General features: G+C 32.1%; 1 protein-coding gene across 1 annotated transcript in view; it reads left to right on the top strand.

Moving 5' to 3' along the window:
* The first annotated feature begins 76 nt into the window (after positions 1–76).
* LOC145317653 (nudC domain-containing protein 1) overlaps positions 77–16,168 on the top strand; it is a 17,934-nt gene continuing 1,842 nt past the window's right edge. The window contains exons 1-17 of the mRNA XM_080158814.1: positions 77–750; positions 1,272–1,383; positions 1,768–1,832; positions 2,284–2,354; positions 3,655–3,760; positions 4,066–4,134; positions 4,966–5,048; positions 5,228–5,307; positions 5,532–5,604; positions 6,331–6,428; positions 6,793–6,862; positions 7,553–7,632; positions 8,117–8,207; positions 8,481–8,629; positions 8,919–8,964; positions 9,384–9,489; positions 14,650–14,734. Of these exons, the coding sequence (XP_080014940.1) occupies positions 686–750; positions 1,272–1,383; positions 1,768–1,832; positions 2,284–2,354; positions 3,655–3,760; positions 4,066–4,134; positions 4,966–5,048; positions 5,228–5,307; positions 5,532–5,604; positions 6,331–6,428; positions 6,793–6,862; positions 7,553–7,632; positions 8,117–8,207; positions 8,481–8,629; positions 8,919–8,964; positions 9,384–9,489; positions 14,650–14,734 (1,449 nt within the window). The 5' untranslated portion in view covers positions 77–685. The remainder of the gene's footprint in view (positions 751–1,271; positions 1,384–1,767; positions 1,833–2,283; positions 2,355–3,654; positions 3,761–4,065; positions 4,135–4,965; positions 5,049–5,227; positions 5,308–5,531; positions 5,605–6,330; positions 6,429–6,792; positions 6,863–7,552; positions 7,633–8,116; positions 8,208–8,480; positions 8,630–8,918; positions 8,965–9,383; positions 9,490–14,649; positions 14,735–16,168) is intronic.

Below are 16,168 nucleotides of genomic sequence, written 5' to 3'. Positions count from 1 at the left end.
TAGAAAACAGTTTAATCGAGAAAAAGAGAAAAGTAGGTTGCGGGTAAAATCCGTAAAGGTGTGGGTTTAAAGGTTTAAAAACAGTAGTAGATCGATAATATTCACTAAATATGTGTATTTCTTACCTATTGAAAAGAACTAGACAAAAAAAAATTAAGTTAATTATACCTGAAAATTGTTAATAAAACCTGAAAAATTCACCGAAAGCTTTGCTAATGTCAAGCTGACAAATATTAATTTTTAACATATAATACATAGAATTACCATAATCAAATAATATTTTTTAAAAATGGGTATCTTTGAAATAATTGGCATTAATTGTAATTTTTGAAACTTTCAAAATAATTTTTTTTATAATTGTCAATTTTGTTATTATTGTCAGTTTGACATTGGTGAAGCATTCGATGATTTTTTCGATTTTTAAACAATTTTTTTAACTTAAATTTTTTTTGTCTATACTTCTTTTCAATCTGGAATACACATATTATTGTTCTATTATTGTTTTTAGGCCTTAAAACACACACCTTTACGGATTTTACCCGCAACCTACTTTTCCCTTTCAAATCCATCTTATACAATATTATGTTATTTTCAATATTTTGTTGTTATATTTGTGATAAAAGAGTACCTGATCAATAATTTTTGTTATTATAATATTTCAGATAGACAAATTAATAAACTAAAAATGGTTGAGGTTCAGACTGTTGAAATGATACGGGATCGTAGCCTTATTGATCCGAATTTTAGCGGGTAGGTTTATGAATTGATTTTCACTGAGAATAAGGCGCAAGTTAAATGGTATTAGTAAAGATATTAAAAATGCTTCTAGTATGAAAGTCACTTGATTCTGATTGAGATCATAAGAAAGCCTTTTTAACTGCAGTTATATGTCGTATAATCTATTGCTTGACTTTAATCATGCAGTTAAGAAAGTTCTCTATGGTGCACGATTTAATTATCTTCTAGCATTAAAATATAATCCCTGTCATTATCTTACCAGGGCGAGAGCCCCAATTGTTGGTCGGTTTTTCCTCCCAATGGAAGTACTTGTTGGGTAATTAATCACTGAACACGCAACCAATCCTTAGATTGCTCTACGACTATTTATGGTAATGATTTTATGGGCAGAGGAATTCTCCTATTTTTTCATATGCCAGATATAGCAGAAGTAGTTCTTATTTTTAATGCGGTGTTGTCTTGCTTATTTATGCTAATTATTATGTAGCAAGCTACCATTCCCATTCATACTAATCCATATTTGACTGTTCCAGGTACAAACTCAGCCTAGACCCTATCCCAGTGTCCAGGGAAGCGCTGGCAGATGGACAGGGTCCTATTCACATCCAGCCCGCGCCAGAAATGTTTGGCTTCCTTCATGCTAAGGTATTTTCTTTGTAGTTTTCTTAATTTACATAAAATATATTACATCAAGAAGTCTACATTTTCATGCTAAACTAATTTTTTCTGCTTCCATGTTAAGTGTCTAACGACATAGATTATTACGTACTTTTAACCATCGACTTTAGCGCAACATATAGCGCATCTGCTTGTCGTTGAGGACAGGATAAATTCGAATCTCTGTCTAACACCACGTCATAATTAATGACGTTAAAAGTTATACCTTCTGCTGTTATGTCAGACATTATTAGTAAGAGTAGTGGGAATGAATTGGACAAAAAAAACAGGTGCAACTCATTAGCACAATTAGGACATCAAGACAAAGGTCTTCAATAGTTGGGATATTTTTTTATATAAACTTTCTTTTAGTTATTTGGAGAGCACAATCACCTGTTCCTGGACACTTTCTCTGAGGAGAGAGCTTATTATATCAGGTAGGAAAATATTTAGTTTTTATATCAATAAAATGTTTCTAAGCGAAGATCCTAAGTTTTAGGCAAATAAAAAATGGAATTTTCATGTTTTACAAATAAAAATCTTTTAAAGCGTACAAAAATCTAAGGATCTTTTTGTGTAATACATTAAAACTTTTTTTTAACTTAAAAGGGTTGGGGCTGTAACCATACCAAACCTAAACCACAAGGAAATAAACCATAAGCAATAAAATTTTGCATGGCAGTTGCTTTACATATGTAGAGCATTTACATTTATAACGAATTTTTTTTGGAAAAATAAGTTGTAGATAATCATTTAAATAGTTCCCTGCTAAAATATTTATTGATTAAGATTTTGAGAACGGGTGTATTGGCTACAGGTCCCATAATACGTACTGAGAATTTTGACACCATTTTCCAGAAAAGAGTTTTAAAAGATTAATGTATTTAGTGAGCGTGGAAAAATCTATACAGTGAACGAGACTGGCTGCCCAACTGAAGTATGGAACATTCCAGAAACAGGTATTATTTCAAATACAAATCAAAAGATGCGTATGTCTCTCTGCCAGTCGTCCGTTTGTCAAGACAAAGATTTTGCTAACCGCTGAACCGATTGTGTTTTTCTTTTCTAATTAATTCTATAGTACAATCTCTAATTGACGTCTCGAACCCTTTACCTACAATTTAATAGTTAACAGTATGTGTATAATACTGAAATTAAGGCCAATGCTATGTGTAGAAATAAACAAAGAAAAATTATATATCAGAAGTACAAATAAAGGTTATTTTTTATAGCTCGAAAATATCAAAGGGAAAATTAAGTTGTTATTCATTGAAATGTGCCCTTTTTTAAGAAAGTCTAAAGTTAACTCCTTTTATGAATTGTACCTAAGTCTTTAAAATCCAGAAAAAACTATTTTTAGTTTTACGATATTTTAATATCAGAATCTTGACGTCTTAATGGCCCTTGAAAAGTTATTAATATTTCTTTATTAACTTTATATTAAATATTTCATACTATTTTTTTTATTAATTCTTGACTTCATATAACAAGTTACATAAGTAAACATTAAATAAGAATGTTTTCATCCATAAATAGCAATGCTTATAAATACATAAAATAATTCTCTAATTATAATAAGAGCATCTTTACAGATATTTTCAGGCAGTGAAGCAGCCAAATATCAAATTGTAATATTAAATTGAACAGGTTTAAGACAGACATAAGAGCCATTAGTAAAAAGTTTCATAAATCTCTCTTTTCTATCAGCTCATAATTTACATTCCCTCCTACCCTTATAAAATTCAATATCATCCCCAAGAGCATCTTAGATGTGAAGAGTTTCAGGGTAGGTTTTTAAAAATATGTGACCTATATTCGAATTTATCACATTTACGTTTTTCATTTTGCAGATCAGAAAAGTTTTAGAGTAGCTTCGCATGTAAATATTACAATTATTTAAGTTGATTGTTAACTAACTTTGATTAGTCTTATATACTGAAAAGAAGAAATAGGATCTTAAGTTTTTTGTCTTATTGGAAAAAGTTTATTTTTGTTCTAATAATTAATAAGGAATAATAGTCATTAGTTATGTATTTTATAGACAGAAAAATAGTTGAATATAAATGAAAACTAAGATATTTGAATTGGATATAAACTTTTTTTGTGTGTGTGTTTATATTTCTAACGCTATATTAGTAGCTTACTTAAAAGACTCAATACAAAATCGGAACAGGCTTCCCGCCCTGTGAGCAGAGTAACATATAGCTCATGCCTCCTCTATTCTTTTACTTTAATCTTTACACCATGTATTTTTTTCAGGACAGCCTCATGACTATAATCCCGGCCTGGTATTTGCTTCTCCAAGTATTGGTATTATTTCTGATGGATCTGGCACATTGTTTATTGTATTCACTGGAGATAGAAAGTAAGTACATAGATATAGATAGACAGACAGGTAATATAGTACAGGCAGACGGACATACAGAAATGTAGAAAGTGAATACTAATATAGAAGATACACACAGACAGATAGATAAAATCTTGAATTTATTCACATAGTTAACAGACAGATAAATAGTATTAGCAGATAGATAGATAGACACAATCATATGTCATATACTTATAGAGCGGTATATAGTGATTTAATTGGACAGATAGACAGATGTTATATAAACTTGACATCTTATAAGTTGATTTAATGCTAACAAACACATTTCATTTCCTATGAAGGACAGAGATAATGTGGAAAAGCGAATTCCAAGACGAAGTTTGTGGCAAGAATCGTCCATTTATAGTCAGGTAATGATAAATTGTCATTTAAAGAGAACTTAGAATCTAATATTTCCATTAGTATAAATTTGATTTATACTAAGATAATACAAAAAAGGATTAATTAGGTACCTATATAACTAACCTTTTCAAAATGTTTTCTTTTTTTGAACGTGGACAATTTACTGCCACGTCTCGCGGTCGTAGCGGTCATGCGTCATATTTGAAGGGTGACGCAAATTTCAGATCTCGTTTTTCGCTGATTTTTCTTCATAAGATAAAAGCGATGCTTGCAAAATTATTTAATTCGCTATAATATAAAGATAATTTTTTCTCAAATCGCGAAATCATGGATCTGAAATTTGCGTCACCCCCCCCAACCTGAAAGTGAGGAAGATAATAAGGGAGGGGGTAGAACCGGTTATAATAATGTTTTGTTTTCTTGACTTTAAATTAAACTCTATCCTTTTTTTCAAGACTCCTGGGGGGGGGGGGGGGGGGTATTCCTTGATGACATACCAAGGTTTGCAATGTCCGCCAGTATGCTAAGATTTATAAAAATCTAAAGAAGTTAGGAGGGTGAGGGTAACCTTCCTGGACATAAAAGAAGCTTTACTAAAAAGAAGAACAATATCGGTTTAGCTGATGATAGCGAGATTATTCAATACTGACACACACGCACACAGACGCACAGATAGACATCTTATTACTATTCTATGATAATAACGAAGATAAAGTGATAGAAAGAGCTGTTACTTTAATTTGACTATCTCTCTATCATCAGGTACGCAACTGCAAAAAAAAGACGGTAAGGAACTAGAGTTTGTCCTACAATTTATATAACTATATTTCTATCGCCAGGTATGCAACTTCACAAAATGGCGGCAAGGATCTGGAGGTTGTGCTACAGTTTATAGAGGAACCGGAAAAGCTGGATGTTACAGGTTTTCTTACAATTTAACCTTAGAAATAGCAAACCTTTTTTTTCTTTAATAAATAAAATAACAGTAATAAATAAGTATAATTATTATATAATAATTACAGGGAAAGGTAAATAGAGTTTACTTCCCCCCCCCCCAAAAAAAAAATGTGATTTATCCAAATTTTTGTATGATAAATTTAGGTCTGCCTGCTGCAAAAGACCAAAGCGAAACCTCATTCTTTAACTGCTTAGAATGGATCTCATTTTCTAAGCAAGAAAAGGTAAAGTTTATATTAATTCAAGCCACAACAACAATAAAGCATTATTAAAAAAATCTTCGATCATAATATTTAATTCAAATTACATATCTCATAAATACCCTATTATAAAAAGATCTGTACGCCAGTCATATCATTGGCCTATTGTTATGATATTTTTATACCAATTCATGCTTCATTTAAAGTTACCTGACAAATAGATTTACAACAAATTACTTCTATTCAAGGGTTGGCAAATGGAACGAGTTCGACGCCTGGTCTCTCACGGAGGCTTCAACTATATTGGAGTTACAGCTCAAGGTATGGATAGACAGACAAACATACACACATAATACAAAAAGTTCGATACTAAGTGTCTGCTAATTTTCCCAAGTTACATGAACAGTCCAACAAATCATCAGAATTAAAAACAGCCAAAACTGTCTTAACATTTTCTTAAAGGGGGGGGGGGGGGGGTTAATGAAAACATCTTGTAATCAATGATTAAATGGTACTTAGAATTCGAATTTCGACCGTAATTTTTTTATGAGTAATCCTTGGTTGGTCTATTTTCCCTAAATCGAACAAAAAGTTGGGAAAATAACGGCTGGCGACTCAGTTGTTTAGCCGTTTTCGCCTATTATCAGGGCAAATTCATCATTAATTACGTAGGAATCAACTTTTTAAAACAGATTTTTGGTTTAATTCATGTTAAATGATAGCAATAACCATTTTAAAATTTCTAGTACCTACAGCTACCGGTTAGAACCGTTTGATAAGGTTTTTGAGCGATAAAAAGTATTATCTGGAAATTCGAATTCTAAGTGCCATTTAATCATTAATTACGAGATAGTTGCATTACCCCCTTCCCCCCCCCTTAAAACAAGATGCTATAGCTTATAATTTTAGACCTGATGTAAATGGACCGATTTTCTAATAAAAATGTCATGTACCTGACATACCAGCATTCGGTGTAGTTTAGAGTCTTAGACTATGACGCGGACAGATTCGAGGCCTCTACTGTCTGACAACACGATAATATTCTAGGTAACTTGGCTGTATCTGCAGAGAAGAAAACTGTTTTATCATTTGATTCCCTACACCCTGTGGAATCTCTGGAATCTGAACCTATGCAACAAGAAAAGGTACAGCTGTGTAAATAGAAAGATAGACAACGACATAGCTAGATTGACAGCTGTATAGATAGATACTGCTAGACAACTGTATGGATGGATAGTTAGATAGCTCTATAGATAAATAGACAGCTATATAGAAAGTTTAATAGCTGTATAGTAACTAGACAGCAGTAAAGATGGATAGATGACTGTAAAGATAGATAGGTAGACAGCTTCCGGAGATTATTTCATTCTCTACAATTACTTAACACAGACATGCTTACATATAATACATTATACAAACAGCTCACAGATGATAGCTTAGACGTAGCGTTAACCTATAACTAGTAAAGATTAGCTGTATAACATTTCCTTGAATATGGTTTTTGTTCAGGATGAAAAAGCTAAGTTCTATTGGAAACAAACAGTTGAAGATCTAGAAATCTGGTTCTATGTTTTGCCAGGTAAAAAATTTGAATTAAGACTTTTAAAAAATGGTCTATATTAAGCTTTATAATATACTAGCGGCTTCGCCCCAAGCCTCTATGGGCTTTGCCCCAAGAGGTAATTTAAAAAAATGTAGTACATGTGGTGGATCTTCATCATCTGCATCATCAAAAAAAAAAATTGAGGATCTTCATCTGCAGCAAAAAAAAAATTTAGGATCTTCATCATCTGCAGCATAAAAAAATTGAGGATCTTCATCATCTGCATCATTAAAAAAAAAATTGAGGATCTTCATCTTCATCATCTGCAGCATCAAAAAAAAATGAGGGTGAATTTTTTATTTTTTGGGGGAATTGGGGGTGTCCCACGCTCCAAGAAATAGCCTCAAACCATCACAGGACCAGTAGGTATATTCCCTGAAGAGTAGAATCCGATCGGTTCAGTGGTTACCGAGATCTTAAGGGACAGACGGACAAATGGACGGACAGACAGACATCAAGCTACTTTGTATTATAGATTTAGAGCTACAAATTTAAAGTCCGACTAGACTGTCGCTAAGAACTTAAGGAACGCTTCATTTGACTTAATATGTAAATTTTTTTAATATAGTATAACTATTACAGTTTTCTTATTTAATGTAATAGTGGCTCTTGTTTTTTACATGTTATTCTTTTGATTTTTAAAAGAAATGTATTATTTTTATCTAGATACTCAGAAGTCACACGTGAACATTAATGTTGATGGGAACGGACTAGAGGTTCTCATTTCAGGACTTCATCTTTTAAAGGTATATCATTAACCTTGATGTTAGATTCCCCAAAACCAAAAGGCATTTAGTTTTCACTCTATCCACCAATTAAAAAAAGTTTAGTGCTTTCTCGTCATTTGCATGCCTCTTGGGACATCTAAAACGATGGTTTTAAAATAGTTTGACGGTTTGTACGTTTGTGTTTCTATTGTATGCTTAAGGTTAGTATGCTTAAACGAAAGGGCCGTTTTTTTCATTTAAAAAAGGCATCAACTTTCATGAAAGCTAGTACTGTTTAATTGTTTTTTTTTGTTGTAATGACGGTTTCTAAAAGAATTTTTAGCTTTCTCGGATGTTCTTCTACTGCCGACCTCTACAATATCCCCTTTCCCTTTCGGATTCAAGATAGGTAACAGACCTGTAACTTGTTGATTTTATAACAAGAGGTGTATTTCACATTTATTCAAACTGCTAATGTGCAATTTCTAACGTCTTCAGTGCCAATATTGCAGTATTTTTCTAGGGAAATTTCCAAAGCCAAGTTGAAAAAGACTCGTGGACGTGGACTTTTGATCATGGAAAGATTGGAGTCATGATGTCTAAGAAAACTCAAGGTACATAGGATAACAAGGAGTTAGTTAGATAGAATAGGTAGGTAGTTAGTCCTGAACTTATGATTTTTGAAGAATTAATATCATTATGTTTGGAAAAACTTGGCTTAAAGAGATTGATAGAAAAAAAGACAGTTAGACCTAAATATTTGCAATTGATGGGTGTCATGATATTTAAGAAAACTCAGAGTATTCTATATCAATCACTATTCTGCCAGATCTGACCACTAAAATTCATTCTCATTCTTTAAGCATTTCAATGTTATTATTTCTAAGGAATGTGGACAGGTTTCTGGGGAGAGGCCGGTGGTCCCCTGGGCCAGGAGGTCACAGATTTTACAGAGGACACAATCCTACCACACCTGACCACAGACAATCCTATCTGTACAGGAGATCCCTCCGGAGAACCTGCATTTAATACACAGGTAAATTATGGAATTTGATGTTTAATGTATCTAGAGTAGAAAAAGAAACAAGGATGACAACATCCAAAAAAGCGAAGCTTTAAAACTTTTAGAGTGTGAGATTTGATTAAGCAGAATAAAAATGTCTAAACCAAATTGTAAGCTCCAGCTATCCTTTAGAAATTATGAAAATTAGACGAATATCATGAATAAAGATGTTATGTGAACTTATCATTATGAAAAGAAACTGTCCTAATTTTATGTTAATATGTTTTATATTTGGTTGAAAACTTAATTTTTAATGTTTCAGGAATTAGAATCTGTTGATGACGCTTCTGATGAAAATTCAAGCTTCAGTAAGTTACTTTTCTATTCTAAGTAGTTTTAATAATCGCATGGACCAAGGAAGGATAATCTGGACAACAAATATAATGGGGCGGTGTTTGTTATATAGAATTCTTTTAAGTTGGCAGAAAATCGATGATTTTACGCGTAATAAAAGGCAAGTTTTGGATACAACCATATTTTTAGGAAACAAAGCTACTTTATAATTACAAATGTAGGGAAACATAATGTTAAAGATTTCTTTGTAAAATACTTTTCTTGTGACATATGAGTCCTTATAGCGTCTATTTTATAATTATCTTTATTTGTAAAATTGCCATTTATTTATAAACTTTGATACCCTTAAATGGTATCTTCTTTGATTCAAATATGATTAACTTTATTTACCCAAAATATATGTATATGAAATAATTAATTTCCCATTGTTTAGTTTGGCAAAGTGATGCAAAGAAGCAAGGTATTGCCAGCTTAGCAGGCAACCAACACCTTATGAGTATTCCCCAGCCAGCTGGGAACCCTCCTGCCCTATGCATCAGGTAACTAAGTGGTAGCCGCTATGTGGTTTTCTAGTCAAACGGTTTAATTTAACCATCGTTTTAGTTTTGTTATCATTAAACTTCATCGTTTAAATTCGGTTTGAATTACTTATATTGGTATAAGTATAATTTTGTACTTTAGACTTGAACAAGGCGTTTGATTACTTATCATAATATTTAACATTTTAATTACATGCAGCGAAGCTTTTACATAACTTGGTTGAGTTTTATACGTTTGACCGTCTGACAGAGTCACTTAGGTAAATCGATTATACTCTTATTGTCATTTGTTTCTATCTATCATTGTTTCTATTTTCTTTTTTCGTGAGAATAATAATGTAAAATCAAGAACAGTAAGTTCATAAGTATCGCAGCACAAAGACAGACTAAAATGATAGCTCGCTCACATACAAACACAAACATGAACTTAAAAGTAAAATATATACGCGCACACAAAACAAATGCATACACACTACAAGAAAGTCAAGGAAATGTTAACTTCCAACGTTATAAAATACTACCTAATTCATGCCTTATAGCATGAGGAATCCACACTAGAAAAATCCGACCTTTATATGTTATATCCGTTGAGAGAATATCTTTTTTACTATTTTTCTGTATGGATTGAGAGAAATAAAGCCGATACTAGATTATTTTTATTTCTTTAACTCAACTCAATAAAAATTTTGATAAAATCTAACACATGATTATAATTATCATAACATTACCAAGTGTAAACCCAGCATAGACATGATTCATTAATTAATAATAACATCTGTGTTTTTAATTTCAGTCAAATGTGTCCAAATTAGATTATGATAATGAAAAACATAGATTTTAGTTGCCATTAAAAGTAAAAGGACAATTATCAAGGATAATTATGTACATTGCTAGTACATCTAAAACAGTGAAGACTGGTTTATCTACCGCAAAGAATTAATAAATAGATTGAAAGGGCAGGGGTATAATTTTGTGATGTGCATATTCTTGAGTAAAAAGTAATGAACAAAGAAGTATTTTTGGAAATGGTGTTTCGTAGTAAACTGTAACTATTTTGTAATTTTGATAGAAATCTAGCTATTTTACTTGTAAGTTTCATTCAAGTACTGCAATTGAATAAAACTAATGATAAAGTAGTTACAACAATAATAAGTAAAATATCTTTAACAACAAAAGTTAACATCAAAGCATTATTTGACATCACATAAACACTTTCAAAATAGTATACAGGTACTTATGCAGTTCTGAGAACAACATTACCCACATTTGCATTTAATATGGGGGTCTTGGGTTCAAATGTAACTAGTCTTCTCTCTGTTACACTTTTAAATGTTTCTAAGATATCTGAAGGGTCAATTTCATCATTATAATCACTTGACTTAGAATCAGATGTTTCTTCTATTGGAGTTTCTCTAGAAGTTTCAACATCTTTGCTATTAATAGTTTTTGATTCATAATTTGAATTAGCAGATGCTTTGTCATTTGTGTAACTGCCATTTTCTTCTTGTACCTCTGAAACTGGATTACTATTTTCTCCTTTAGATGTAGGTATCATTTTTGCCTCTTCATTTTCAACAGAACTCTCATAATTGTTTTCATAAATTTCATCATTTGAATCTCCATCACTTTGTCGCTGTTCATCTACAACAATGTTACTGGCCTCTTCTTTGTCCTTAGAAATGTTTGATTCATTATCTGCCAAGTCTTCTTCTGTCATATTTTCTTTGTCTTCTTCAATCATTGCATCATCATTAGCATTGTTTTGAACATCTGATGTACTATCATTATCATCTGAAACCTTTACAGTTTCCTTGACTTCAGAATTGCTATCAATATCTGTAGAAACATTTTCTTCCAAATTAGTCTCAGTATCAGAAATCTTTGGTTGCTCTTTTGCATTTATATCAACTGCACTATTAATGCTGGTGGTTTCCATTACAATATTTGTTGTGACTTCAATGTTTGAAACTGCTGTGATTGGATTATGTTTTGGTGAGATTGTAACTTGATGTTCTTGTTCAACAGGTTCTGAATTATCTGGTACAGAAGCTGGAGTTTCTTCTTTTACTTTTGGTGAAGATGTAATTGGGTTATGTTTTGGTGAAATATTGTTAGGTAGTTGAGATTCTGTATTTTCAACTGATTCTACATTGGTTACTGATGGTTCTTCAGTTTCTGCTGGAGGATCTGAAAATTCATTTGCAGCACTTGTTGTTTCCTCATATGAATCACTAGAAATACTATTCTCATTTGACGCTTCATAATTCATATTTTTTGAATTACTTACAATTTCACTGTAGTCTGCACTAGAAGCTGAAACTGTTCCTGCACTACCAGTCATTCCACTTCCCATTGATGTTTTATCGTAGGATGATAGATCACTTGTCTTTGCATTTTTTGTTGTCACAGCTGAGATCTTGGTTCCTTTTGCTTCACCTTTTATACAGATTTTTAAAATATTTTATTAAATCAAGTGTAATTCTAGCATACATAAGCTAAAAAAAGTTATTTCAGAATAAAAAGGACGAATCAACTGCCATGCTTTTAATATATATGCAATGCAAATGGATATAGAATATGCTGATAAGGCGAAATTTGTTGCTAATATAGACCTCATTTATTAGTCAGTTCGTTCATCCATAGGGTGATAGGGTAAAGGGGGTGGATAGAGTGCATCCTTAGTTTCGCCAGCTGAGAGTGTCACTTTATTATAGGTCATGGAAATATGGTTCATTATACAAGTAATTAAATATATTGATTGCATTGCATCTATAGAAAATATTATGTTTTTTGTGACTTGCAACTTTTTGAAGTTTGTAACATAGGGACATACTTATGTTGTAGTCTAAACAAAGTTATTTAAGAATAATTTGAATGTATTAAAAGTCTGTTCCTGCATTTGGTATCCAAGGGTCTGGTGACTTGAATTCAACCTCTTCTCTTTTAATCTTGTAATCCATGCTGTAGTAAACATTTATAACCAGAACTATTACAAAGAAGAGAACTGTCAGTACCCCAAGCCTCCAATTCATCATTCTTCTTTTTCAATCTATGGTTTTTATCAATTATAAACAGTGCTTTAAATGTATGAAAGCACTGATTTTTTGTCAAACTAAAATAATAAGTCTTAACCCCTTACAGTCGGGCCCTTTGCCGCACCTTAATCAGTTGGGGGGGGGGGGGGGCGTTCAACGCCCCCTCCCCTATTATCTCAGTTGCTTTTAAAGCTAGAGGGCTAAAAAATTTTGTGCAAGTCCCCTGTGTTATGATGAATTTCCGACCTAAAGTGAGTCAAGGTCAATTTTTGCTTCCTTCACCCTTTTATTTAACAACCTTTGTTTTTAGGTCCTTTTTTACTTAAAAATTTCAAACGGCTGTAATTTTTTTATTTTTGAAGCTAGAATAAAATTTTTTTTGCAGAAAATGTTTATCTTTAGGTATGTAAATTTTATATTTGAAATATCAAAATATAAATTTCAGCGGCCGCAGCTGTACTTGGCAGCTGCCAGCCGTCGCAGTCGGCGGTCGGCGGGAAAACGGCGGCGGATCTTTATGAAATTTTAATACGTTATGTAGACATATAAGAAAAGCTTAAGTTTAAAATTTGAAGTCTCTAAGTCAAAAATTGCGGCCACAGGAGCCTTTTAAAGATTTCTGGAGACCTGGAGGATCAGGACCTGCAGGATCATACCTGGAACCTAAAATTGACTTGAACACCTGTATTTGATATGAGGATGAACTACTAGAGGATATTTTAGTATTTTGGTAAGATAAAATGCTTTGTTTTTGTCAAAAAAATATTTTTGCTTTTTACCTGGATGACCCTGCCAGGTTTGCTGGCATCCTGTGCCCGCCAGGATGGAGATATTCAAAAAATTTCAACTCTCTGTTATGTCTCATACTCACACTTAAAAAGTCAAGCAGTTTGGGCTCTTTATCTTTTACACACAGAAAATGAGATAGAAAAAACCGGATGGGGGTTCGTTCAACGCCCCCCCCCCCCCCCCCCGACCGTTAAGGGTTAAGTTCTTACATGGAGCCGTAATAATCAAAAGGATTGAAATTTTTTTTCTTTTTTATAATTATTTATTCAATTTAAATAAAGTTATTGATAAGTTATCAGTGATAACGAATGAAGAAATAAAATATTAAGCGCATATTTTACAGAATTGATTTTTTAAATAAAATAACTAAATCATAGATTTTCCCTGGACTTAGGTTTATTTATTTTGACTTGTTGTCTCATCTACTCAATTTCAGTTCTAGTAATGTAATAACACCTGCTGTTTCAATTTCTTAACTTTACTGGCACATATTTTTGTATGAAGTTAATCAACAAGTGTTTCAGATTCTTTAGACAAAACTATCACTTAAAATCACAGCATATTTCAATACAGACAAGATAAAATTGAAACGATTTACGTATAAACTGTAACTTCAAAACCAAACTCTTTAATACTGAATGTATTCTTAGACATTAAAGTAACAAATATGCTTGATAAATTACTAAACAAGGATGACAACATCCACTGTATTAAAAGTAAATATTAAAACACATGGAACTATACATGAACTAGAGCAAGTGATATTTAGTTCAATACACCAGTGATGTCAATATTATTGTTAGTTTTGTGTAATAGGTTTTTGATAAATATAGATGAATGTGGCCTTTGCATCATGTTTAGTTTTAAACAGAAAATAAAAAAATTTGGATTGTGAGTACTTTTTTCATCATATAGACTCACAAACAACCGGAAACTTGTAAGATTATTGATATTTGAAAATGGAAATGTGTGTTTTTTCAATATGATATAAACTTTTTACTGAGGCTGATATAAAGTTATGGAAAAGAATGGGTTTAGAATACGTGGATGTATTAACAGGGGAAAATTGTCATCAATTTAGGTCAGTTCATTCATCAAATATGAGGGGTTGGATGGGGGAAAAGTTATTATAGCCAGCTGGAATAAGAGTACATGAAAATCTGGTGCTACATTCAAATAATTTTATATCGCTTCGTAACATTGACATTATATTATTCTATAACTATTTGATACATTTACATGAAAACACTCTTATACCAAGGACTAGTTGAAAATATACTCGAATTCTAATCTCTGTATATCCAGCCAGTTTAAAGATCTATATAATATATTGCAGGAGTGATGTAGATGGATTAGTATTAAAAGTGGATGATAATAAATTGGAGCATACCAAAACCTTCCCAGCTCTTGGTTATGTTCAGGTAGTGATTTTATTTCTATTAGCGGCCACGCCTATAGAGTCCTCTAGGTGCACTTGAGGTGGTGGGGGGGGGGGGATAAAACGAAAAGAAAAATGTAATTTTTTTATTGTGGGGGGGGGGAGATTCAAAGGTGATTTAACTTGGTAAAGGGAGGTAACCTCCCCCAATATAATTATAAATCTTCCCAGGACCTATAAGAACCTATCCTGTAAAGGAGAACCATATCGGTTCAACGGTTAGCGAGATCCGTGGTACAGACAGGCAGACAGACATCCTGCTACTTTATAATAAGGACGGATTGCTTGTTGTAAAGACATAGCATAAATTTGTGTGATTTTTACATTATCGTTATTTTATATTTTTACATTAGAAATAATAGAAATAATTACCTACAGAACCGCTTTGCTTTTAAAAATATTCGGGATCAGGTGTAGTTAACGGTAAAATGTTGTTAGAAAACGGTTACTTTTAATAAACTTTAAAACTGAACGTAATTTCTATGCTCGCAAGCCATAATAGCGAAGATCCAATAATGCACATTTTTTCCGCGCATTTATGTAAGTTGCGTGATAACTGTGCCTTGTTAAGTTATTCTAATTTATTTGTAAGTCTTCTTTTGTCTGTTACAATGATTTAAGGACAAAATATGAACTTTAAGATGATTTGATTCTATTAGTGTTTGAAGTACCTTGTTTTTTTTTAATTATCGATACGAGCAACATTTTTCCGTGAACTGCACTAGATCTGAAATAATCTTTCATTAATATAATATATCCATTAAGTAAAAGTATTATACGAATAAGGCATTTATAAAATCATTAATTAATCATTGCATGATTACGCGGCCATAAGTAAACCAACTTAAAAATCACGGACTTATCAGCTCAGCAGTTTTCGAGATTTAAAGAAGCTAATAATGAGAAACATCTAGTGAGAACTATTAGATTATTTAAATGGAAGGGGTTAAGAATAAGATTTATTTAAAAATATATTACTAAACGTACATAGTTTATGATATTATTATTCTCTACTTTATATTTTACATAAAACATAAAATTGAATAATATTCGAGTACAATATAGCTAACTATACAATCTTTAAGGGAGGGGGGCGTAATGACATTTAAACTTAAACCGTGAGCAAAATGGTCTAAATATTGAGCTAGACACTTGAAACTTGGCACATAAGCCTAGTCCTATAGATACTACATCTAAATGAAAAACAAATTTAAAAATTTTTATTTTAAGGTTAGGTAAGAAAACCCTGCGGAAATAGGATTTTTAGGCCCTTTTTTGGCCTGCTTTGGTGTAACTCACTTTTCATTGTTTTTTCTTAAATATTGTATGTCTCCTCGTGCATCTGAATCCTAACTTCAGAGAATCAAGGCTACATACATACATACATTCATAAGGACATTATTTAAGATGATTCAGC

The sequence above is a fragment of the Acartia tonsa genome, chromosome 1, assembly GCF_053477335.1.
Source record: "Acartia tonsa isolate MP-2025a chromosome 1, ASM5347733v1, whole genome shotgun sequence".
NCBI lineage: Eukaryota > Metazoa > Arthropoda > Copepoda > Calanoida > Acartiidae > Acartia > Acartia tonsa.
This window is presented reverse-complemented; position numbering and strand designations above follow the sequence as displayed.